The sequence below is a fragment of the Myotis myotis genome, unplaced genomic scaffold (assembly GCF_014108235.1).
Source record: "Myotis myotis isolate mMyoMyo1 unplaced genomic scaffold, mMyoMyo1.p scaffold_m19_p_10, whole genome shotgun sequence".
NCBI lineage: Eukaryota > Metazoa > Chordata > Mammalia > Chiroptera > Vespertilionidae > Myotis > Myotis myotis.
In genome coordinates this window covers 50143824-50170983 of record NW_023416314.1, presented here as the reverse complement: position 1 = coordinate 50170983, position 27160 = coordinate 50143824, and the positions used below count along the sequence as shown (strand labels likewise).

The following is a 27160-nucleotide window of genomic DNA, read 5'->3' as shown; positions in this document are numbered from 1 at the left end:
TAGAAATGTAGATGCGTTTTGCAAAAGGATCAGCCCATAGTCAATCCAGGGGAAAAAGGAGAGAGGTTTTATTCACAGGTCACTAAACAAAATTAGTGCAAATTAAGCAACATTTAAAGTCCCTCAGTTAATGTTTAATCTAGAAACAATGATATTATTTAAGAGAACACATTGACACTGATTTTTTAAGTCATTTTATTTGGCTCTCCCTATTTACTAAATAAGTGAGATTTGTTGTTGTTGTCGTTGAGTTTTACTATTTTTATTTGTGACCTCATTGGTGTTCAACTCACTGAAAATGTTTTAAAGAAACAATGTCATTATTTCGGGGCTTTGGATCCAGTTATACTTGGCTTGTCAGTCTCAACTTGAAAAGTGGTTTGTAATATTTTCATTAATAATTAATACTTCTGGAGAGTAAAACTGAATTTCTCATCTGAACATAGGAAAATGCAACATGCTCCAGGAGGGCCACTGCCAATGAAAATGGGCCTGACACCAGCACTGAAACCTACAAAAATCTCCCTCAACACCAGCAATCCCCGGGCACCTGTGAAGGAGGTCTGAAGGTTGCTTTGCAAAGTTGCAATGCCCTGTGTCCACTCTGGAAGCCAAAGTCTGCTGACCTGCTGTCAGCTGCTGCACAATGCACACAGGTCTCACTGGCTACAGGCAGCCCCTGGCATTTGGCGAATGGTCATTCTTGGTCACACAAGTGTCGCCTGAATTTAAGTAAAAAAACAACACACGAGCATGGCACATCACCTTCTGTGGAGGTGAAAGCAAATGTTTGAGTCAACACCAAGCTGCCTTTCTTTCCCATTGTGAGTCCCCAAAGCACTATGAAAATGATCATTTAAAAATCCTGTTTAAAAAAGATTAATTTTTTATTAAACCAGAAATGAGCTATCTTAAATTCTTTTTGAACAAGATTGGGTATATTTCTTTTTTAATGTGAATATAAAAACATAACAGAAAAAAAAACACGTTCCTCTGAGAACTTACTTTAAAGCACCCATTAGCACTCAATATGTGAACAGTGTGTTCGTTTGACTACTAACAAATTTAGAGAAAATATGACCAATGTCATAATTACATGGGCCCTTTTCCAAATAAATGAGTGAATAACTTGACTTATTCTTACATAAGCAACAGACAGGAAGAATAGTGCCTGAACTGCTATCAGAGCCCCTCCCCTTCGTTTCTTGCCCCTTCCTTGCCAACAAATGTAAAAAGAATCATCCCAAGATTTTATGACTCCAGGGGCTAACTCCTCAACTGCCCAGCCTTCTGTGGCCATCTGTACTTGACCTTTGAGAAGAGAGACAGTGGCCTGACACTTGAGATCCTTCCTGGAGACCTGGCAGTGTGGAGACTTCCCCAGCCCGCTATGGACAATTCGCTTAAGGCAATGAAGTGAATGGTGACCCAGGGCCTGCATATTTCCCAAGAGGTGTCCCTCCGACCCTGCACCCCTGATTCCCTGCATCTGGGCAGCATGACGTGCTCCACTCCTAGCAAGAGCTGTTGCTAAGCCAACGTGGCTGCACAGTGGGATAGTTCCAATATTCTTTTGTTCGTTGGCTGTTGAGACACAAAGGCTTTATTACTGAGCTTAAATGTATCCATAGTTATGTGTCCATCAACCAAGTCTAAGAAACATCAATTCACAAATTATCAAAAACTTTAAGCATATTCACACCCCTTACTCTAAAAATTCCACTTCTGGGAAATCATTTTAATGAATTAATCTAAAATGTAAGAAAAGCTTTGCTGGTCAAAAAATTTCCCCCTAGTAATTATAATAGTGAAGTAATCTTTGAGCTACACCTCAATAGGGAAAGGTTAAGTGGACTTTTTTTTTTTTTTTTTTTTGGCCTATTAAATATGATGCACACGAGAATTCTGCTTCTTTTTAAAATTTACTCTCTGGGTGGATATACTAGCACAAGTGAATGTGTGTGTACACACATATACATGTGAACATGTATTTTGATTTGTAATAAAAAAGAGATAAAAACAATGTATATGGGCAATTAATACTAACATTCATAAAATGAAAAAATATAAATTTCAAGTACTTATATATCAGTGCTTTACAACAAGCATGTGCTATTTTTATAATTAAATTAATACTTTTAAAAGCTTTTTAAAAAGCCCAAAGTCACAAATCTATGTGAGTGGAGGAAGGGCTCTAACCCGGTCCCTAGGAAATGTTCCCTAGGTTTTGTGTCCCTCGATTTACAATTAAAGACATGGCAGGTGTTCCTTCTTCTACTCCCAAAGACAAGGCATGAACTTGCAAATGTCTGGTGCTGGGCTTCCTGTCATCTCCCCATGCACCTTGTCACCCAGCGTATCCTTCTTCCTCACTGCGACAGGACACAGCATCCGACCCCTCTCCTCCCAAACTCCAGATGGTCTCCACCAATGGGTCAGAACCAACATACAAGACAAAACCTGCCATAGCTTCTTGAATCTTAGATGCCATTGAGTGTGAGAGGCAGCGATGATATAGTAACAGTTTCTCTGGGGAGAAGGAGTCTTACATTTCACGGGTATAGCAGTTGTAAGGGGCATTCTGACTACAGTGTTCAACATTGGGCATTTTAGAATCTGTGGCAGCCTGTGGGTTTTTTTTCCCACTCGTGGCGTTCTATGCTGGCTGACATCTCACTTACTATTAAGAAGTCATAGCACAGACATAAGTCACCGGGCTGGGCTCACTCAGTTCGCTGAGCAAGAGCCTTCTGGGACTGCCTGGATCTGCTTCCCAGCCTGCACGTTATTCTGCAGAAGAAGCAAACCTAGGTTCAGGCTGGAGCAAACTGATTTAGTAACATGTGTGAAATTCCATTTGGAGGATGGGGTTGCTGTTAGAAACAGACTCAGAGGGAGAAGATGTATGAAATACCAGACTAACAGTCATTGGGGACCATTCTGTGCAGGGACAAGCCTTGCCGCTCCAAAAAGGCAGAATGTGTAACTAGACATATTGAATATTTAATAACTAAGGAAGGGGACATCAAACATAGCCATCCTTTTGTTCAACAAACACTTATTAATTAACTACCAAGAGCTAAAATTTGTGCTGGGCTCTGGAGATTCCAAGATTAAAACATTGCCCAGCTGGTGTGGCTCAGGGGTTGAGCATTGATGAATGAACCAGAAGAGCACGGTTCCATTCTGGGTGAGGGCAGATCCCTGGTTAGCTGGCTTGATCCCCAGTAGGGGGCATGCAGGAGGCAGCCAGTCAATGATTCTCTCATCATCGATGTTTCTATCTCTCTCTCCCTCCCCTTCCTCTCTGAAATATATATATATATGACATGCTTTGTCTTCAAGGTGCCTGTGGTCTAGAAGACTGAGGTAAAGAAGTGCCGATAAAAGGGAAATTCACTTGAACCAAGGACACTGGAAACCTAAGGAGGGCGTGGCTTCTACTGGAGGCTGGGGTGGTGGAGGGGGAATGGGAGAGGCTTCACGGAGGAAGTGACCTTGAGTTGAGTCTCAAAGAGGAGTGAGCCTTTGCCAGGCCAACCAAAGGATGGGTTCCCTGTACCTGCTTAGAAGACTGCAGCATGTGGAGGATGCTCTTATGGAAAAAGCCTCTTTCCCTTGCACACAAGATAAACGTGGCCTGCACGTTTCCGCAGTGAGACAATGCTTGGCACTGCTAAGTTGCTCCCTGAGGGAGCAGGTGTCAGCCTGGTTCCCAGATGTATCTCACCAGGGTCCAGAGCTGCCCCACATGTGAGGTCGCAGGAAGCATTGCTGTGGCATGGCATCAATCTCTTCACCCGGGTCCGGTGGCTCAGGGTGAAATGCCAGGGTGGGTGTTGGAACTGAAGGTGCCTGTCAGCAGGCTGGGTCTTCTTGGACTGCAATCATGGTTGGCATGAGGAGGCTTTGCAGCAGCGTGTGGTCAGGTACAGGAGCTGGGAGCACTGAGTGTTGGGCCTCTGGAAGACTGTCTAGCAAGTCCTGAGCATGATTCAGCAAGTCGAGAATTTGACTCAAGGTCAAATCTGGCTCAAGGTAAAGAAGGGAAGAAGCTCCCACCTGTGGCCTATTAGGCCTCCATGACCTGACCCTCAACCACTAAGGCAGTTGGAGGTACCACATCATCCTACATTCATCTCCTGTTTACTGGCCAGACTCTGCTGAGCACTTTCCAGGCATTATATTGCTGCCTCACACCTCACACCCTCAGTAGAGTTAAGGGCGCTTTCTTTGGAGCGTCTTTATTTTTTGATATTTCAATGAAACTTTATTTATGGGCATTTGAATTAGAATTTTATGTAATGTTCAAGTCCTGAAAACTCTTTTTTTAAGACATTAAAAAATGTAAAAATCATTTTTAGCTCTTAAGTCCTACCAAAACAGGTGATGGGCCAGATTTGGCTCAGCGCTAATTTGCCAATCCCTGACCTAGAGGATGGGCCTTAAGAAAGATAGTTGAATTCAAACCCTTACAAAGGAGCCAAGAGGACTGAGATCTGCCCCTGGGACTGCAGGTGCTCCTCACATTCAGCTGTCCTGAATTTGAGTCACATTCTATGCATAATATTGGTCCTGGTGTGTCCTAATTAGAGAATGTAATTCATTCTTAAGGGCTCCCAATTAAAGAAAGAAAATGGTTTGTTACAAGGAACATCAGGATTTCTTAAGGTTGAGATCCTATTAGAATGCCATTTATAAAGGATGTTCTTTTCTCTGGCTGGGGGTCAGTTGCATTTGCAATAGACTGAAACTCTGAAAGATGACAGTAACAAGTTCTCAAACCCAGACAGGTAGGCTAGAGCAGGGTGAGACAGTGTGGTTTAGAAGAAAGAGCATAGGCAAAGGACATGAATCCAACTGAATACTGCATCTAAGAGAAAGATCTTCACACTTGACTTGCCTGCCTCAGGGAGTTTGGGTAGCTGTGAACAGAGGCACAGTAATCTATTGAGAAACAGGTCCACGTTGAGAACAGTGTGATCATGTTTCCCCACACACACGTTCATGTGTACACACACACACACACACACACACACACACACACATTTTGCTCACATAGGTTACTTGCTTAGCCTATGTCAACAGGAGTCTTTTTCCCCCTCAGAAATCTAAACCTTCCCTCTTCTCCCCAACCCCTCCTTCCTCTTCATCTGGTCTCACCTTTTGCTTCAGGTGCCCCTCAAACTCTTTCTTCTCGTCCATCTCCACACTTACTTCTATCCACAGCCATCTTTCACATATGTGTCTCTTCCTTTCTAAAATGAGCTCCCAGTCTGCTCTTAATCCATCCCCTTCTCATCTCCAGATGTTAATCCTCTTGTATCTCCAGTCTTTCCTGTCCACCATGGTTTCACCAACCGTCAAAGTCTAAATAACCAGCCTGAACTCTGTCTTGAGCGCCCAACCTAAATTTCCAACTAGATAATCTGCTGGGCTTTCTAACATTTCAAAACTGAGTTTTGCATCAAACTCTCTCCTCTTCCTGTCTCTGATCTAAGCGCCAGTGTTATTCCATTATCCATTTATTCCTGCAATACTTATTTATTAAGCATCTCTGTCAGACAACATGCTAAGCACGAGGAATATAATGTCTCCCATTTCCATCTGGTGGGAAAGACGGCCTTTATCAAACAGTCATCAAATGAGAACACAATTATAGCTGGGGAATTTTCTACAGAGGAAATATATGTGTGCAATGAGAACATATAAGAACAAATAAGGAAAGCTTTTCCAAGGAAGCAACTTTGCAACAAAGAGGCTAAGATCTGAAAACTGAGTCAGCCTTGGGTAGGAAAAGATGGGCTGAATGTTCCAAATAATGAAAAACCATTGATTTACAAAGGCCCTGGGGAAGGAGGGAACTTGGAATATTCACAGAAGACCAGTGTGTATAGTCCCCAGGAAGCAAGGGGGTGATGATATGAGAAGAGATATAAGTGGGGACCAGACCTTTAAGCTTCTTAAGGAATTTTGTCTTCTTCGAAATTAATAATAAATTGATTACCTTCAACAAACATTTCATGAGCACCAGATACATCTAGATGCTAGGGACACAGGGAATACAGCAGAGAATGAAACGAAATCCTGATCCCATGGAGCTGATGTACTGGTCATACAGGCCACTGAAGGGTGCTCAGCAGAACCACTGTGACGTGGCAAAAGTGGGTGCAGGCAGGTGACTGTGATGGTCCAGGGGTACGTGACAGTTGATTGGGCTAAAACTAGGCTGAGAAGGGAAAAAGCTGATGAATAAGAAAGATCCTTAGGGGGCACAATCAATAGGACTTGGTGATGGATTGGTAGGGAGATGGAGTTTCTGTTTATTGTGGGATTTTGTTGTTCTCATTTTAAGGGATTCATGAAGGAAGAGTTATAAAACTTGAATTAAAGGGAAGGATCTAATGGAGAGGAAAAGACTGACTCTATGAAAAGGAGAAGGGGTTAGTGGCCATTGAACTTACAGAGAAGGTAGGATAGGGCGGTATCCAGAGCCTAAGTAAAGGATTTGGCCTTAGAAGGAGAGATTACTCATATTCCATTATTTTCGTAGCAGGGATGGTGAGAAAAGATGCAGGTAGTTTATTAACTTGATACCAACACATTTGGTTAGAGCTGGTCCAGGAATTTCCTTTTTTTTAATTTTCCCATAGAGAAAGAGACATGGTCACTTGATGAGAGAGATGTGGAAAGAAGTAGAGAAAGGTGAGAAATTAGAGAAAATCAGGGTTAAGGAAGAGGGATGGAGAACCTTCCATAGTAATTTAGTCAGATTGCCAGGCAGGTTGAGGGCCCTCTAAGATCAGGGATCCTAAATGGATGTGTTTGGGAGGTAGAAAATGTCCCCCAAAATATATTCACTTCATAATCCTCAGAACCTGTGAATATAACTTTATATAGCAAAGTATATGTCTAATTTAAGGATCTTGAGAAGACACATTTATCCTGGATTATTTAGAGGGGAGAGATTAAATGCAACCACATGTATCCATAAAAGAGAGATTCAGAAGTAGTTTTGAGAGAGAGAGACAGGAGAAGGCAATGTGAAGATGGAGAGACTGGAATTATGTGGCGACAAGCCCAAGACTATTGGCAGCCACCAAACTGGAAGAGGCGAGGAATAAATTCTCCCCTAGAGCCCCTGGAAGGAGTGTGGTCCTGGTGACAGCTTGATTTTGGCTCAGTGAAACTGATTTTAGACTTCTGGACTTCAGAACTGTGAGAAAATAAGTTTCCGTTGTTTTAAGCCACCAAGTTTGTGGTAATTTGTTACAGCAGCTCTAGGGAACTAAGAGAATGTCTGTCTACCAATCTGCACTGCTGTAAGTTTTTCTCCAAGTATAGAGCTCAGGTACAAGCACAAAATGGTTATGTTGCCACAAAAATGAAAACATGAAATTGATATTTGGACAAAATCCTATACGAGGATCCAGAAAGACATCTGTACAAGTACTGATTGCTCTGGAAAGAGGCCAAGAGGTGTGTGTGAGCATGTGTGTGTCCTCATATGGGTACATGCGAAGAAGCCCTGGATGTCCCCTGACTTTGGGAAGGCAAGGGACTGAGAGTGGGGCCTTGTCTATATCAGAGAGTCATTGTCATTTGACTCTCAAAAAGAACAACTTTGGTCCTAGCCAGGTTGGCTCAGTGGATAGAGTATCGGCCTGTAGACTGAAGGGTCCCAGGTTTGACTCTGGTCAAGGGTACATATCTCGGTTTTAGGCTCCTCCCTGGCCCAAGCCCTGGTGGGGGCTCGTGCAGGAAGCAACCAATCAATGTGTTTCTCTCTGTCTTTCTCTGTCTTTCACTCTCTCCAAAAAACAATGGAAAAATATCCTCAGGTGAGGATTAAATTTTTTTAAAAAAAGAACAACTTGTTTTAGGGCTGAATTAAAAAAGGCATGCCTAAGAAACTGACAGCTACTTATTAAATGCCTACTATGTGCAGGCACTGTGAAGAGTGCTGAGCAAAGCAATGTTCCTATTCTCGTGGAGTTGACATTGCAGTGAGGGGAAATGATTTACAGGCCAGCAAGCATAGACCAGGTGAGGTGGTGATAAGTCAAATGAAGAAAACTAAAGCAAGATAAATGGGATTAAGAGTGATGGGGGTATTGTTTTCTAAAACATGGTCAGAAATGGACTATTTGACAAAAGTTATGTTTGAGCAGAAACCTGAAAGAAGTGAGGGAGTGAGACTTATGGATGCCTGGAGGAAAAGCATCTGGGTAAAGGGAAGGGAAACACAAAATCCTTGATTCAGTGGCTCAGCTGAGGATACAGGCTCCTTTGATCTGCAGATGACATCAGACTGTGAGGACCGTGATTAACTATGTTGGATAAAAGATGCCAAATCTAGAAGAATTTTGAAATACTAGAGAGATGGGCTTTGTTGAATAATCAATGGATCAGGGCAACAATCTAAGGTCTTGAACTTTATTCCAAGAAGGTAATTGCACAAGAATGAAATATACAAGCTGTGGTTTAGTAACCATATGGTAGATGGATGAGAATTCCTTCCTACCAACACTCTGGCCTTCCCCGAAACAAAGGACTATGGGACATCAAGTATCAGCTAGGGGTCAACTGGAGGGACAGTTTTGTGTGCAGGGGAGAAAACAAGACAAAGTAACATGGCAAAGGTTTTACATTCTCTCTAAAAGTAAGCTCTGAGTCAGGCTCCTACTCAAACTCCTACTTGCTCAAGTGCAATGGAATATGATATAATAATATACATCAAGGGCCTAAAAACTATTTGATCCAGAAATTTAAGTCTCTAAATCATAAAAATGATCCAAAATATAGAAACACAATGTCCATAAGGGCAGAGATTTTTGTCTTGTCACAGCTATATTCTCACAGTATAGATAGAACATGTCTTGCACATAGTAGGCTTAATAAATATTTGTTGACTCAATATCTAAGTGGATAAAAACTTCTCTTTATAAAAATGTACTTTGCTAAATTATTTATAATATTTAAAAATTTACCTAAATATCCTACGATAGTTTTGTATAAGTAAACTATGGTCCACTCACTCTTTGTATTTAACTCCAATTTCAAAAGCAAACATGGTGGCTTCAGTGTAAAAGCAGAATTAAGATCTATTTCATAAAATAGTTGGATATGGAATGGAGGCCCACTGTGTTCATTTTAAAGATGAGGGATTGCAAGGCCGCACACTGACTTAGTGGCATTTTTAAGCTACTTAATACATAGGTGGTAGTTCTTTGGGGCAGTAAAAATGATAGATTGTCTGCTAAGCAATTCTATCATGTATTTAAAATGATTCCCAGGCCTTTAGAAAAGTAGATGTGGAAACAATGCTAGTTCCCATGCAAGAAAGCATGAGGTCAAATAATGCCAGCGAACAAGTGGGTAGGGCCAGAGATTCCAGCAACAGTCATCCATCAATTTGGAAAATATTTATCAACTGGCCAGTGTGCCAAGCCCTGGTGAGACTGTGGGAATACAGAGATGTCTGCGGCCCAGATTTCTGCCTCTTTGCAGAATCGTGTAGGGTGAGAGGGATTTAACACATCAGGGTCACACAGTAAGTGAAAAACTACGGCAAAGGGATGTGTCTGTGTTTGAGAGCTCAGAGATGGGGTACGGGGCTCTGATTCTGAATTGAATGACAGTAAGACATGAGTGTCAGGAAGCCCGGAGGAGATGACATTTAAGGGACTGAGACCTGGAGGAGGAAGGATCTGTGAGAAGACAAATCTGGTGTGATCCTGGGAATGACTCAGAAAGGATTTCAGGGCACCAAGAAGTCGATATGTCTGTCTCTCCCACACGACTGCCCCTGCAGCTACAAAAGATGTTCAATAGAGAAAATGATGTAGATTTTTTATTGATTTTTAGAGAGAGAAGAAGGGTGAGGGGGAGAAAGAGAGAAATATGGGTGTGAGAGTGAAACATTGATCGGCTGCCTCCTGCATGCCCCCTATGGCGGATCGAGCCCGCAAAATTAAAAATAATTTTATGGTTGGGGGTCACCACAACATGAGGAACTGTATTAAAGGGTCACGGCATTAGGAAGGTTGAGAACCACTCTAATTAGAAAAGAGGATCAGAATGATTATTTCCATCCAATATGACTAGAACCATGACAGAGATAAGCACAGGATAGCACTGGGCCCCAGGGGAGGGTACCTCGCACAGACAGGAAAAGGTAATTAGACTCTCCTAGAGTACATTCCCTTGACCAGAAATGAATCTGGAACCCTTCAGTCTGCAGGCCAACGCTCTATCCACTGAGCCAAATCAGTCAGGGCTTTTCTCCTCTCTTCTTTTTCCCTAGAAGAAGGAAAGGAGAAAGGCAGAGGGTTTTGAATCCGTACCAAAAGGAGGGAAAAAGAACTACATGGACACAGAGCAGTCCAAGTAAGACCCGAGAGGCTTGAGATAGTGTACAAGTTGGGGAATTATGATGTGTTCCAACCATAAAGTGAAAGAAAGGATGGAAGGAGATGAGGTTGGAGAAAGGGGTCCCAGGCTGTCCTCACATGGAAATCATTACAAAGCCTCTCTTTCCCACACTCCCTCCTCACTCTCTTTGTCCCTTTCAACAGGTTCATCTATTTGCTTTAAAATAACACCTCAATTGAAAATTGAAAACAATTCAGGAAGGAAGACTTGCAACATAAATGGCATCTGTGAATGCTCTGGAAATGAATCCCGTTATATACATCATTCTTTTTGAGGTTGTTTTATCTTCCTTCTAAAGAGCCCTGACTGGTTTGGCTCAGTGGATAGAGCTTTGGCCTATGGACCAAAAGGTCCCAGGTTTGATTCTGGTCAGATTCCGGTTTAGAGGAGAGGGGGAGGAGAGGGGTCCTGTCTCATGGATGATGCATTCTAAACTTACTTACAGGCAACTTAAAATCCTGGTATTGTTAGTTTAATATTTGGCCACAAATCCTAATCTCTCTTCTTGTACCATTTATCACCTCCCAGAGAAACCATCCTGATCACCCTATCTGAAATTTGGATCTAGGTAGGTGACTTTCTTGGCTCCCCCATTGGCTTTCATCTTGCTAGATTTGGTCCATCAAGTTCACCTGTCCAAATCCTGTGGTGCCCAGTCCTGATATGGAAATATATGTTCCCCTTCACATCAGTGAGTGTGGCTACCATAATGGAGGGCTCCTATTCAAGTTGTTGAAAAGAGTGCTGAGTAAAAAATTTTTTGGAGGGGTAGGGTGTAGAAATCACCTTTACAATACACATCAACAACATAAAAATGTGCGGATCCTTTTCATTTTTAATTACACTTCTGGGAATGTATTCTAGCAAATGATACCAACAAAAGAAAAAAGGTTTTATATAAGAACTGTTTTTACTCCACTATCTACAATAGTGAAAGGCAGATAAAAAAAACACTAATATCTTGTAAGGTGCATGATTAAGCTTAGGTGACTGTAACAAGAACAGTTTTCTTATAAACTAAGAATTCTTAAGAATAGGCTTGCAATAATAGCATTTTAGTTTTTGAAGAGTGTGTCAAAAACTCTTTTAGCTTATCACATGGCTCAGAATCCATTAAATGCTAATAACTAGTTATTGTTAATGAAGAGATAATGAAAATAGTTCAGAAACAGGTGATTAAAAATATGAAATAATTAGCTATTAAAAATACTTGTTTGTATGGTATTGATAAGGGATCTTTGGCTAACAGCCCTTTATAATGAGTCTTTCTTCCTTTGATTGGCAGACTGCAACCTAAACTAGCTGATGCATATAGGCCTCCAATTAAAACTAAATAAAGCAATAGTACTATATAATAGCAGCTTAAAATTCTGTCCATAAATATTTGAGTGTCTATTCTGTGCAAAGCACAGTTCCAGCAGCAAACAGGACAGATAAAAATCCCTGCTTCGCCCTGACCGGTTTGGCTCAGTGCATAGAGCATCAGCCTGCGGACTGAAGGGTCCCGGGTTCGATTCCGGTCAAGGGCATGTACCTTGGTTGCAGGCACCCCCCCAGTATGAGGTGTGCAGGAGGCAGCTGATCCATGTTTCTCTCCCATCGATGTTTCTAACTCTCTATCCCTCTCCCTTCCTCTCTGTAAAAAAAATCAATAAAATATAATTTTTTAAAAAAATCTCTGCTTCATGGAGCTTATAGTATAAGGGAAGGGGGCAGGAAATACTCAAGTCAACCTGTAGAATAGATAGCATGTCAGGTGACAATAAAGGCAATGGAAAAAAATTAAGTGGGGAAGAAGCATTGGGAATATAGCTCAGGGGTGGAATGGAGGAGGGATGATGTTTCAAATTGGGTGAGCAGGATGGCCTCCCTGGGAAAGGGACATCTGAGCAGAGACCTGAAGGACACAGGACAGTGAGCCGGGCAGTCGGCTGGGCCGTGAGCATTCCAGGGAGCAGTTCCCTTTCAGCAATAGAATACTAAAGGATGGGTGGGTTACTTTTGTACAGGCAGCCCAGCCCTGCATTCCTTGTCACTTTCAATTAACCATGAGGATACCCAACCAGCTCATCCAAGAGAGATTCCTATGTCTCTCCCGTCTGGCCGCCAGAGACAGATCTCCCAGCCGGTGCCAACACTGGCACGCTGCACCCTGTGTGCTAAGCAGAGAAGGCAGCCCCAGCTCTTCTCATGGGCCCTCTGCCCTGTGGTGAGAGTTGTAACCCTTACCTTTTTGTGCCCAGCAGCTCTAGTCCCCCACTGAGTATAAAGGGGCATTAACGTTCACTTGTGTTGTCTCTGTACTGGATAAGTTTGGATTCTCTGTGTATGGGCTGACTCATTCAGAAGCAAAATCACCCATTCTCAGAGTCACTTTTAGAATTAAGAATGTAAACTTTAACTAAATTTAAAGAGTATTATAATTTTGTTGTTGATGTTAAGTCTTCAAAGCTGTCAGATTTAGAGTGAGGATGTTAACAAAGAAGGGTATCTAAATATTTGTTAATGTATATATTTTTAAAACTACAATGGCCTTTGTCATTTCTGATTATCTACTCATGTCCCAGCTGATGACTTGCTGTCTTTCTACCATACCTGTTGGTCACAGTGGTCATTTCAGGTCCAGTGACAAGGAGGACACTGTATGCTCCATGAGGGCAACTACATCTGTTTTTCTCGGCATCATATCCCCAGTGCCAACCTCAGTGCCTGGGATGTAGGAGACAATCAATGCTGATGAATAAATGAATGACTTCAGATGACAGCTCTGGCACAGAGAGAAAATACTTCTATGCTAGAGTGGGAGGGCCAACCACAGAGACCAGCATGTGTGAAGCAGGGGTGGTAGGACAGAGGCATGAGCTGTGATGCATCACCCTCTAACGTCTGAGAAGATGGGAACCCAAGTGGAGTATGCGTTTAATACACAAGGTAGGGCAGAGTGGGGTGGTGACGTGAGAGACAATCACTGGCACAGTGTTTGCTCCCTTCTCCCCTTAGAAACTCAGTTTCATCATCTGGAAAATGGGGATAACAATGCTAGCCTCACACTGCTGCAAGAATTAAGTAGGAAAATGTATATAAAGCCCTTGGCACAGAAACTACCTCCATAAAAAGTCATAGCATACCCTTGTGTTTTCACCCAGCAAGTGCACATTGAGAGGCTGTGTACCCTGTGGTTGGAAACAGGGACCTGGACTGAGTAGGTTTGAATCCCAGCCTTGTCACTTCGAGCTGAATTGGTCTTAATTCCTCTGGGCCTCAGTTTCCTCATTTGTGAAAAGCAGGGCAATAATGCTTATCTCATAGTGTGGCTCTGAGAATGAAATCAATTAATAAGTGTAAAACACTTAGACCCACACCTGGCACACAAGCATTGTGTGTCCATTGTACGCTGGACATTTTTCATAGTTGTTTCCCACTTTGATCTCTTTAGGGCTGGTGGAAACAGTGAGAGGATGGATAGGAGCAGACAGATGTGTTGATGTGATGATGGAGGAGTTCATGTTGGATGGGCTGGATCCGTGTCTCTTTTCAACACTGGTTCTCAAATTCTAGTGCATTGGTTTCCCCCTGAGGGCTTGTTAGAACACAGACTGAGGGGGCCCTCCCCTCAAAGCTCCTGATTCAGTAGGTCTGGGATGGGTTTGAGATTCTGTATTTCTAACAAGTTCTCAGATGCTGCTGCTGTTGCTGGTCCAAAGACCACACTCTGAGAACCATTGAAATGTAATAAGAAAGGATGTCAGAAGTTCCAAGAGAAGGAAAAAGGAGGTTTGCACAAAGAGATATGAGTTCTGAAAAAATTCCAAGTAGGACTGAATTACGGACACTGATTGGAAAAATAATCTGTTCATTTAGTCAGTCACCAAACATCTACTCACTGCCCATTGTGAGCAGGGTTCTGTATTCACCAGTCAGTTTCAAGGACCAAGATTTAACTGAGCAGAAACAACAGTGAAATTGTAGAGAAATATCAATCTACTGAATTAAAACAGAACAGCCTTAAAGAAAGAGAAGCCATGTCTCCACAGGCCTAACTCTACATCATGTACCCATCTGGCCTAACTCAGGAATCATTTTTTTAAAAATATGTTTTTATTGACTTTAGAGAGAGGGGTAGGAAGTGGGAAAGAGAGACGGAAACATCGATGAGAGAGACACATTGATCGGTTGCCTCTTGCATGTTCCCTACTGGGAATTGAGCCCACAACCAGGCATGTGCCCCCATCTGGAATCAAACTGGGGACCTCTTGGTTCATGGATTGACACTCAACCACTGAGCAATGCCAGCCAGGCTCAGGCATCATTTTTTAAATTATGGTAGAATACACATAACATTAAACTTACCATTTTAAGTGTACAGTTCAGTGGCATTAAGTACAGTCATACTGTAGTGAACCATACCACCATTTATCTCCAGAACTTTTTTTCGTCTTCTCAAACTGAAAATCCATACCTGTTCATCAATAAATCCCTGTTTCCCCCTCTTCCACATATCCTGGCAACCACTATTCTACTTTCTTGTCTCTATGAATTTGACTATTCTAGGTACCTTATATAAGTGAAATCATACATTTTTGTCTTTTTGTGACTTAACAAATGTCTTCAGGGTTCATCCATGTTAAAGCATATGTCAGAATTTCCTTCTTTCTTAGGAATGAATGATATTCCACTGTATGTATATACCACATTTTGTTTATCCATTCATCCATCAATAGACATTTGGCTATTGTGAATAATGCTGCAATGAACACGGTGTACAAATACCTGTTTGAGTCCTGCTTCCAACCCTTTTGGGTATATAACTCTAAGCATTATTTTAAAGCAGATAGAATTTGTTTGCATGAAGATTAAGATCACATACCTCCATCCCACACCCCACCTTTTCTTTTCTTAGAACTTTACCACTCCCAACACTCAGGTACCCAGATCTCTCAGCTGCGTGAATCTGATAAATCATCCACCTCCAGGTAAATTAGCACAACAAGAACAAGAGAATATATTTGAATGCATTATGGGCTGAATGCATGCCCAAACCTTCCTTTTCTTGTAATGGAAAACTTAACTGACACTGTCCCAACACACCTGTGCCAGGAATTTATGCAAAATTCTATGCCTGGCCAGCATGGCTCAGTGGTTGAGCATCAACCTATGATCCAGGAGGTCACGGTTCAATTCCAGTCAGGGCACATGCCCAGGTTGCAGGCTTCATCCCCAGTGTGGGGCGTGCAGGAGGCAGCTGATCAATGATTCTCTCTCATCATTGGTATTTCTATCTCTCTCTCCCTTTCCCTTCCTCTCTGAAATCAATAAAAATATATTTTAAAAATAATCTAAGGAAATGATTTAGTTTCTGGAATCAGACACCTGATAGAGGAATCTGGTCTTACTATTTACTAGCCTTTGAGGCAAACGATTTAATCTCTCTAGTTTCAATTTCCTGATCTATAAAGTAGGAATAAAACTAAGATAAGGCAAGCTAATTAAATTAAGATAAACCAAGATAAAATAAAGCACATAACCGAGTGCCTGGCTTATGGTAAGTACCCAAATACATATATACCTTATATACATGTGTTAATACTGTTGTTAGTATTATTGTGGAGTAACTCCTTCAGATACATGCCAAGAAAGTTCCTGCCGTCTAGGTATACAGAAGGACATTATAATGAACATGGACTTAACAGATCTACTAGGTCAGAAACCCCAAATCCTAAAAAATGGAAATTTTTTTAAATCACAGGATTCAAAATTACAACCTGGCCACAAGGGATTAAAACATATCTCTGAATGGGGAAAATATTTTGGGGCAGAGTCCTCTGTGAAGCCCACGTATTATACCAGCATCCCCAGCGGCCAGCTATGGGTCTAAGGAATCTTCTGAGTTTGCAAATGCCAGTTAGAAATGGATTCCAGAACAATGGAAATTTGAGAGGCGTAATGGTTACCACAAATTTGGCCAGGCCCCCTCCTAGGATCGCCCAGTCCTTCTGGGACATGTTCTGACAACTTGCCGGCCTTTTATGAAGCCTCTGAGAAGGAATGATGTTCCTGCCACTTCCGTTAGCAGAATATTCCGCGGTGAAATATGACTCACTGTCAGGGCCCGCGCCTTTGCGATCCCCTTTCTTCTCCTGACCCACTTTCATCGTGCTGTGCCCTTTTGTACAAAGTCAGATGAAGCCTCTCCGGGAGGAGCTTGCTCTGTGAGGACTGACATTTAAAGACCATTTCCACCTCTTAAACTCACTCCTGTTCATTTAGCCAAGCAAAGCATGTTTAATTCTTTTAATCTTCCCCCATAAATCAATCCCGTCATTCCCTTAATAGTCCTTCTCCTGTGCTTTGAACTCCCTCCAGTCTGGCCATCCTAAGCTCTTGTTCCGTTTACACTTGAGAATTGCCAGTCACTCATGAAATGGCTGTGCAGGAAAAACAGCTGGGCCTGCCCGGGTTCCAAGCGCTCTCTCCGAGCTGACTGTCTGCTGCCTAGAGGTACTGCGAGCCCAGAGAAAAGCCCTGCCTAGCGGCCAACCCCTTAAGGTAGATTTGAGGCATTTGCTGCCTACTCCATGATGGGTCTTTCAAGGAGACCTGGCCCACCTCGCCAATGATCAAGGGAATTGCACGAGAAGCCACCTCAGACACCTACACCCCTCATTTTACTCAGGCCTCTCAGTTTGTCCACCTATCACTTGGCTTCTACCTACCAGGACCATGGATAAGCCCAGAAAGGATCTTACCTGGAAGGTGCCAGCATGGTCTTCTTCCTTATCACCCTCTCTGTGTTCTTTGAGGGCAATTAGTGTAAACCCTCTGAAGTAGGAGGGAGTAGCAGCTGAAAGTGTCACTGTGGAGAGAGAAGAAAACAGATTATAAGCACAGGAACCAACTGCCTTCTATTTGTGAAATGGATAGATGTGAGTTCTCCATCAGCATTCCAGACCTGTGGATTAGAGGGGCAGTGGACAGTGGGAAAGGCTTGTCCAGTTAGTGAACTCTCATTCTCTCCGCCCAGTTCCTTCTTACATTTCAATACTTGCTAAATGCCTGAATTGCTCTCTCACTAAGGAATTATTGAACCAACCAAGACTGTGGTGAGCTCTCTCTCAGTAACCATGATTTGATAAAGATAGTCCCTGGTGAGCAACTCTAATCTTGACAGTTATCTAATGGTACACTTCCATTAGACTGACCCAGGGGAAATCTAGCTGCTCACAGCACATATTGACAGAGACTGTCTTGTGTTTTCCAAAACACATTTCCTTTCTCTTGTGGGCACTCAGTTAGACCACACAGTCAGCCTCCCTTGCAATTAGGTGGAAATCATGGACAGGCATGATGCATGCTACCTCCAACCTGACACATACACATTTTCCATTTGATCCTCCACTCTTCTCTCCTGCCTCTGCCTGCCAAATGCAAGGGATATGGCCGAGGACTGGTGTCCCGGGAGAAGGAGAAGGAGCCACAACATAGAAAGAACCTGGGATTCTGAATAACCACAAAGAATCACTCACTGACCAGAGACAACCATATTGTATTTTGCATAAACTGGAAATAAACTTATATTATGGAGTTTTGTGATAGCAACTGGGGTTATGAATTTACATTACACTCTTCCTCTTCACATTTACCTAGAGAACTATGTTTTCATAAAAATCCTGTTCAAGTGTCTTCTCAGCAATGATAGTCAACCCTCCCTTTGTATACCCAATCTCCAGAGATGAAGATCTTTTACTATAATTTTTGTACTGAATTGAAATTCCCTTTTTACCTGCCTTCTCCACTGTACTGTCCATTAATGCTGGAGAGGGACTGGATTTTAATTATCTTTGTATCCCCAGCATTTAGCACAGAGCCTGGCATCTAATAGACACTCAATTAAAGTTTCTTGAAATTTATTTAAATCAAGGCTTAAATTACTTTACTGCCTGATCAAAGTGCTAAGATTCTGGTCTTTAAACATGGAATTATAGACTATTAGAGCCTCAAGCTACCCCAAGAATCATCCATTCCAGCCTTCCGACTTTACAAATAGGAACCAAAGACACAGAGAGGGCAACAACAGCCCCAAGGTAGTAAGACCACCTAGAGTTGCACATACTGAGTCTATTCATAGTATGGGTATCCCACAAGTGTTGATGATATAAAAAAAATATGATCAATTCATTTAAAATATAATATTTATGCAATTCTGATAAGCAACCCCCTGTTGGGGAGGGGCATTTAGTATTCCTCAAACTAGTTTCAGTCCTGAAAATGAAGCACCCTAAAACTCCCAAAACTAGAACCACCATCTTGGATAATGTTCAGTGATCCATGAGCAACCAACACAGTGACTCTCAGAGAACTTTGAAACACAAAGATTGCAAATCTCATGCTGTGATTGATCAGTTCATCCTGCAAAAAGTAAAGGAGCATTCTTATTGGCTACTGATGTCTATAAAAAGTCATATAGAAAGTAAGAAAGAAAGCATGTAGGGGGGGAAGCACTATAAAGTACAGTAAGAACATTGTGGTGCTCAGCAGTGGCAAGCAGCCACTGGATGATGGTTATGATGTCAGGATAAAGAGCTGAGATCTCCGAGGAACAGATGGAATCCCCCAAAGCAGTCTGAGGCTATCTGAAGTGCAGTGGGGTGGTCTTAAAGGTCACAATTCTGGAGGAAGGGGAGCAGACAATAAAGGTGCACTGCCCAGATCCCCTCAAATTCCTTTTTACCATTTTAAAGTGCCCTTGACACTGATGTGTCTTTGCTTCTAGTGGCCAACACCTGTGACCCTCAGGTCACTGGAGCCTGCTCTGCCTAATATAAAAGTCCCACATCAGGAGAGAAGGCTCTGAGGGGTACCCGCCACTTCAAAATGGCCCTCCAGGATCAGACTGAAACTCTCCTTCAGGACCTCCCCTGGGGTCACAGCCCTTCAGGGACTCTTCCCCCTCCATCTTGCTTCCCCACTCCCTTATTAGTTTTTCCCTCTGAGCACTTCCTTAATAAGTCACTTATACCCAAATCCTCACCTGAGGGTTTGTGTTATGGATTAAATCGTATTCTCTAAAAATATATGTTGCAATTCCCCCCCTGACCTTCCCCCACCCCCATCCTTGGAAATGTGACCTTATTTGGAAATAGCATCTTTGCAGGTGTAATTAGTTTAGAGATCACACTGGATTAGCTCTAAATCCAATATGCCTGGTGTCCTTAGAAGAGACCTGGAGACACACGGAAGAATGCCATGTAACGACAGAAGCAGAGACTGAAGTGATGCATCTACAAGCCAAGGAACAGCAAGGATTGTCTCCAGAAGCCAGGAGAACCATGGAAGAAATGCTCCCTCTGAGCCTCAAGAAGGGACCAACTCTGCTGACACCTTGGTTTCAGCACTTTAGCCTCTGGAAATGTGAGAGAACACATTTCTGTTTTTTTAAGCCTCTGGTTTGTGGTATCATGTGTGGCAGCCCTAGGAAATGAATACAGTACGCTTCTGGGGAAGCCAACCTGAGACAGATAGCCAACCCTTGCTTCACAGCCACTGGCTTCTGCATGAAGTTCACACTCCATAGACTGGCAGGCCCTTGGCCTCTATTACTCCAGCTTCACCAACCACATTCCCATCCCTCCTCCTCCCAACACTGCATTCCAGTCCTGGGACTCACTCACTGTTAGGTTCCTGGAAAGTCTTATCACTTCACCCTACAGTATTTTTTCTCCACAAGCTCCTCATATGCCTGGAATGTTCTACTTGCTCCATTCCTAACAAATTTCTTCAAAAATCAGCTAAATTTTCACCTTTTGTGTGATGTGTCCTCTGATTTCCTCATCACAACCTGGGTGCTCTTTTTTCCTGGACCCTGTTAAGATTAAAAATACCTATACAATGGGCATAATAACGGAACTTACTTCAAAGTTAACAGTGTGAAGCATAAATGAATTAATATCATGTTTGGCATGATTCCTAAAATTCCTTAAAATCATGTTTGGCAAATAATAGGCACTTAATAAATATTAGCTCTTATTATTATCATCAGTGGTGAGATTATCCCATTAATTATATTTTGTGTGTGTTTTTTTTAACCTATTTTGTAAATCCTTCAAAGATGAGAACCACATCTGAACTCAGTACCGTAATTGACACAGAGCTGATGTGTAATTAAACCTACTGAATTGCATTCATGGATTGGTAGACTCAGTGTTATGAAGATGTCAGATCTCCTCAAATTGATTTATAGATTTAGTACAATCTAATTAAAATCCCAGCATGTTTTTATGATATTGAGAAGCCAATTCTAAAACGTATATGCAAGTGCAAAGATCCAAGACTATCTAAGGAGATTGAGAAAGAACTAAAAAATTGGAGGGTTTATACTGCCAGATATCAATATACATTTATAGAGATTAAGCCAGTGTACTAAAGCAAGGGAAACAATAGGCCAGATGAATAGTTTGGAGTCCAGAAAAGGTTTCACAAATAAACTTGATTTATGATAAAGGATGTACCTCAGAGCAGTGGGAGAAAGAAAATATGTTCAATACATGGTACAGGACAACTGAATAACCATTACTGAATGCCTTATAGTAATGAAAATGAACAAATTGTTGTACATACAGTATGTATAAATCTCACAAACATAATCTTGAGTGAAAGAAGATAAACACAAAAGAATATAAAAAATATGATTACGCTTACATATCCTATATAATAAAAGCCTAATATGCTAAGTGTCTGGTCGTCTGGTCATCCATTCAACCAATCAAAGCATAATATCCTAATGATATGCTAAGGCCACTCAACCGCTCGCTATGACGTGCACTGATCACCAGGGGGCAGACGCTCTGACCCATAGGTTAGCTTGCTGCTGGGGTCTGGCCATTCGGGACTGAGCGAGATGGGCCGGACACACCTGGACACTCGCAGTTTCTCCCTGACTGGTAAACCTCCCACATCCCTCTCTGGCCCCGATTGTGCACCAGTGGGGTCCCTCAGCCTGGCCTGCATCCTCTTGCAATTTGGGACCCCTTGGGGGATGTTGGAGAGCCGGTTTTGGCCCAATCCGATAGGCCAGGCTGAGGGACCCCACTGGTGCATGAATTCGTGCACAGGCCTCTAGTATTTATATACAGTTCAAAAACAGGCAAAGTAATCTATGATGTCTGGACATCAGTTACACATGTGGGAAAGGAGAGTGAGTACTGATTTGAAGGGGGAACAGGGATGCTTCTGGAGTGCTAGGCTTGTTCTGTTTTTCTTGATCTGGGTGTATTCAATGTCATAATTCATTAAGCGGCATGATTAGTGAACTTTTCTGTATGTAAATTACATTTTTATTAAATGTTTCTGAATGATAAATGTTCATCTTACTGTATATCTGTGCAGCACCCTTAAATGGCTAATCATAAACTCAGCTTCCCAGAATGCTGCATTCCTGTAGGTGCTAGAAAACTAAGGTTTGACTCTACCTTATAGAATACAACCCACAAGAGGCTGAGCTCAGTGTGGTGTTTCAATCCATAATTATCACAGGTGATGATGGTATTACACAGTATATAATTTGAAGGAAAACAGGAGACCCCTATCTCTCAGAGGACCCCATTATATGACTCTCCTGAAAGGAACAAATATGTAGTGTATTCTGAGTTCCAGTAATTATTAAATATGGCAATAAATAATAGAATTTTCTCTCTAATGACTTCTTCCAAGTGCCTCCCAAGAGAGGCCATTAAGAGACCCAAGAAATTCAAGAAAAATGCTTACAAAGGATTTTAAAAAGAAAAGAAAAGAAGAAAGTCCATAAAAAAAAAAAAAAAGAGAGAGAGAGAGCCATCCTGTGATCACATACAGGAAACTAGTTAAGAGCAAAGATTTTGAATTAGAATCTTAGAGCTACCACTTATTAATTATGTGACCCCTGGCAAGTTACTTAACCTCCACATTTCCTCATTTTTAAAAAGAGTTAATGATATTGCCTTTCTCATAGGAATGTGGAAAGGATTAAATAAGCATTTATCACAGTACCTGGAACATATAAAGCATTCAAGAATTGTAAAGGATGATGATGGTGGAGGCGGTGGTGATGGTGATGTTGGGGATGAAGAAGATGATGAACATGATGATTATGATGACGAAGATCATGGTGCCCAGTAGGCTGATTAACGAACAATAATTTTCAAAAAGTTGGTTCTCAGAGACAATGATTGAATCTTCAAAGAAAAACTCTAGTGGGTGCTAATGAAAGACCACTGAGAGGATTGCAATGGAGATAACTGTGTTGGGGATGACTTTTGCAGGGCCAGGTTATGGGGGAATTTGAGTAAGTCATAATAAACTGAATCTTCTTGCAGCTCACCATACCCAAGACAGGGCGCTATGTGAGATCCTCTCAGCCTTTCACACCCAAACAATATACCCAGTCAATACCCCTTCCCTTTTCTTGAATACCTCTCACCCAATTTTAATTATTTGTGAATTGTTAAATGATAGCCTCCCTTAATAATTTGTAAACCCCACGAGAACAGAAACCAAGCCTGTCTTGAACTGCACTGTATCTTAAGCATTTTGCACACCTCTTAACATAAAGAAAATCCTCAATAAATACTTGTGGAATGAATGAATGACAAAGAGTTCATTTGTCTTTAGTGCATAATTTGCTACTCCTACTCTGGTTCCTCCTCCAAAGTTCTCATGGATTTTATGGGTTACCATATGTAATATGTTATCTTCCTTTATCTTTTTGTGTACTGAACATTTGTCTGTGCCAGCCCAATGCTGTGTCCCTAGAGGCACAGAGGGAAAAGGCATTGCCTCTGCCCTCTAGAAGCACACAGTCTAATAGATGGCAGGAAAAGACACATCAGCAGATGTTTTTAATAACATATGATAGATACTATGGAGGTATGAACAAAGTGGTCTGGGATCCTAGAGGAGAGAACATGTGAGTCTATTGGGGGAGTTAGAGGAGGCTTCAAGGAAGAGATGGCATTTGAGCTACAAGTTGAAGGAGGAAGAAGAGTCTGTCCAGTGGACAAGATGAGCAACAGCACCACAGGTAGAGGGAAAGGCATGGTAGGCCAGTCTTGGCCTTGGAAATGACAACTAATTCTGTATTTCGTAAGTTGCCAGCTGGGATGGAGGGTGTGCTATGAGGCTAGGGGAGGAAGGAACCCAGGGGGTAGATAGTTAAAGCCTTCAGAGCCTTGCTAAGAAGTGTGGATACCACCCTGGAGGCAATGAGGAGGCACTGATGGGTTTGAGTTTGGGGAATGTCATATTCAGATTTATGTTTTAAGAATATCAGACTGAAAGTTATATGATTATTGGATTACAGCCCTACGCTTAAAACCAGCTCAGTGGCAAGGGCCTTTCTGGCTTGTTTATATGAGAATTGATAATTTACACTAGAGGCTAGCCTCAAATCTCCAACCAAGGTTGAGTTTTCCCCACCTTTGGGTACACTTGCCATGTGAATACTTCAGTTCCACCTAAGTCCCAAGTAGCTTTCTGGGTCCTTCAAATGTAGCTGTGTCAACCATCTAATATAAACTCTGATGGACTGTTACCCAATTCATTGTCTATGCCCATTGCCCTTACTGGACCTTGTCCAGTGTCATCACCCTTACCACTCTGCCTCTGGGTTTCGGACCCCCAGCCCCAGTGTCAACCAGGAGGTCCTGAAGCAGATCCCACTCCATCACGCAGCCAGTCCCTGACATCCACCCGCTATGTGTGACTGAGATGCACCAGCCTTTATGCCCACACATCAACTACAAGGAACTCAGCTACTGCCTTAAATTGTAACATGATTCTGTGGTCCACTGTCTATTCTGCACAACTTCCAAGGCTCTGGGGAGCTGCAACTCACGTGCTTCACTTAGAAATTGGCACAACAATTTAGCCCACTCCTCCAGGATTGGGCAGAAAAAGATGCTGGCGATGCACTGGCAGATAGGAAGACAGAGCTAAAAGTCCAAGGGTGAGCAAGTGTGTATAGTGGGGTTGGATTATACTGTTCCCCTGGATAATCTTCGGCAGTGGATGCTCCCAGAATTCCCTGACAGAGATGAAACATCTCACATTCCCAATTAAAGATCATGCATATTTAAAATTGCAAGGGCTGTCTTTTGATAATGGATGTAGCCATCAGACCTGCCTTCAAACTCCCCTCTGTTCACTTTGTGTAACCTTAGGCAAGTTATGTGACCTCTCAATGTCTCAGCTTCCAATCACCTATAAAATGGCAGTAATAGACTTATGTCATGTTGTTATTATGAGGCCCATCTGGACCAGCGGTTCTCAACCTTCCTAATGCCGCAACCCTTTCATACAGTTCCTCATGTTGTGGTGACCCCCAACCATAAAATTATTTTCGTTGCTACTTCATAACTGTAATTTTGCTCCTGTTATGAATTGTAATGTAAATATCTGATATGCAGGATGTATTTTCATTGTTTGTGTCCCACAGGTTGAGAACTGCTGACAAAGCCAGGGAAGGAGGGAAGCTGAGTCTCGGGTGCTAGAGGGAAGCTGGAGCTGGCAGCCAGGGGAAGGAAGGCCTACTCTTGCATGAAATTTGTGGCACGGGCCTCCAGTAAATTAATATTTTTAATAGTTAGTGTATATAAATGTTTGCTAAATTAATAAAATATATTAAGCCCTAGCTTAATATTAAGCTCAGTTGGTTGGAGTATAGTCCCATATAGTCCAAAATGTTGTGGGTTCGATTCCCAGTCAGGGCACATACCTAGGTTGCAGGTTTGATGCCTGGTTGGAGCATACACTGGAGGCAACCAATCGATGTTTCTCTCTCACACTAATGCCTCTCTCTCTCTCTCTCTCTCTCTCTCTCTCTCTCTCTTTCTCTCTCTCTCTTTCCCTCTTTATCTCTAAGGTCAGTGAAAATATATCCCCAGGTGAGGATTAAAAATAAATAAATATATAAAATAAGTCAATCTCCTGTATAAAATAGGGATCATCATTATCATCTTATGTCATAAGGATTAAAGAAGATAATGAATATGAAATACATTACAACAGTGCAATAGAAGTTCATTCTTTCTCCCATGTGCTACCTCATCATGGGAGCCAGATGAATGGGTCCTAAACTGAACAATATGTGGATCGGAAGAGGAAGGAAAGGGAAAGATGCTCCTGGAGAACTGGGGATAGGTCAGCGAAGAGAATGTAGCTGAGGGCAGGAAGCTCTACAGGATATATGCTATTTAGAACCATACTTCTTCCTCTACTGTGACCATGTGACCTTCAGGGATACTAATCACAGTCCCTCTTTCCTTCTTAAGATATAAAGTCACAAAAATGACTGTGATCCAGAGTCAGCTTATGTCTATACTCCATTCCCCTGGGTATGTGACCCAAACTGGACCAATCAGAATCCTTCCCTGGGGTTTTTCATTTTGGAGTTAAAGCGAAAGGGATTTTCTTTTAGTTACTGAACTAACTGAAAGGTTTTTCACTGAAGGTCATTGGCAGCTATCTTTCCTGCCATTTGGAGAAAGTTTATCTCTAGTAAGTAAAATGAGGGTAACACACAGAAATCCAGACAGAGGTAAAGGATGAAAGGAGCAAGACAGAGTAGGTGGAAGGGAAGGTAGAAATGGAGAGAGAGAGAGAGAGAGAGAGAGAGAGAGAGAGAGAGAGAACGAACCCACTTGAGGCCCTAGATCCATTTATACGTGAAGCCAGAACCACCCCTGGACTGTCTAAATATGGGACTCAATAAATTCTCTTTTTTGCTTTAGTTTAACTTTATTCCTGTCACTTGCGGTGGAAAGAGTTCTGACTAATCTTGAAGCAAAGAAAGAAAATAACTCTGCTTAGATTATAGAAACAGTATTCATGACTAAACTGGGGTGGCTGACCAGGAGGGTGACAGTTGGTATTTAAATATCATTGAGATGATAGCAGATCAGTTGGCTTCAAAACTATTTAACTAGATATCATCTTTAGGAAAGGATTCTAAGTGATGTCAGAAGACTCTGTCCAGAGGCCCGATCTGCTCCACATTCTTATCAACTTCTTTGATAACGGCTTCTAAGGTAGGCTCATTAAAATTGTGGATAATCCAAAATTAGATCGTGTGGATTAGTGACTCAATGACAGAATCCAGATTCATGAATGGTTGACAGCTACAGGGGTGGACCCAAACATGCTGGATTGGAGGAATGGGGAATCATGCCAAATGTGACTTTCAAGGACCAGTTACACCAGTGTAGTGTGAGGGGGGCAGCAGGCCTCCCAGAAAATCACAGGAATTTTGGCTGGCTATAAGCTTGGTGTGATCCCAGAGTACAGCTGCCAAAATTGCAAACACAAGACCTGGCAAGCTTCACACAAACTCAGTGTCCAGGACAAGGGAGATAATCATTTGGCCTTGTTCCCTCCTGATCAGACCACACCTGGAGTACAAGGTGCAAGGAAACAAGAAGCAGCATCCTGTAAAGAATGGCTTCAAGAAAGGGTCAGAAGTCATAGTAACTATTTCTCCACAAACACCTCAAGGGCTGATATACGGCCAAGGGGAAACCTTATGTGCTTGACTCCCAAGGACAGAACCTGACGATGAGGGAAAGTTACATGGAAGGCAGATGTTGGCAGCAAAGAAGTAAAACCAAATCAGCCCCAGCTCAGACTGCGCCAGTCCGTGCGTGTGGTCACCTAAAGGAAGCTCGGGTTCTTCTCTCCTCGCCACTCCACTGCCAGCAGGGGG

At 42.3% G+C, this 27160-nt stretch overlaps 1 protein-coding gene across 3 annotated transcripts in view; it reads right to left on the bottom strand.

The window, feature by feature from the left end:
• The window catches only part of SPON1 (spondin 1), a 262030-nt gene that overhangs the window by 216405 nt on the left and 18465 nt on the right, over window positions 1–27160 (bottom strand). For all 3 annotated transcript variants that reach the window (XM_036325488.1, XM_036325486.1, XM_036325487.1), the window contains exon 2: window positions 17181–17287. In XM_036325488.1, coding sequence (XP_036181381.1) covers window positions 17181–17287 — 107 coding nt within the window. The remainder of the gene's footprint in view (window positions 1–17180; window positions 17288–27160) is intronic.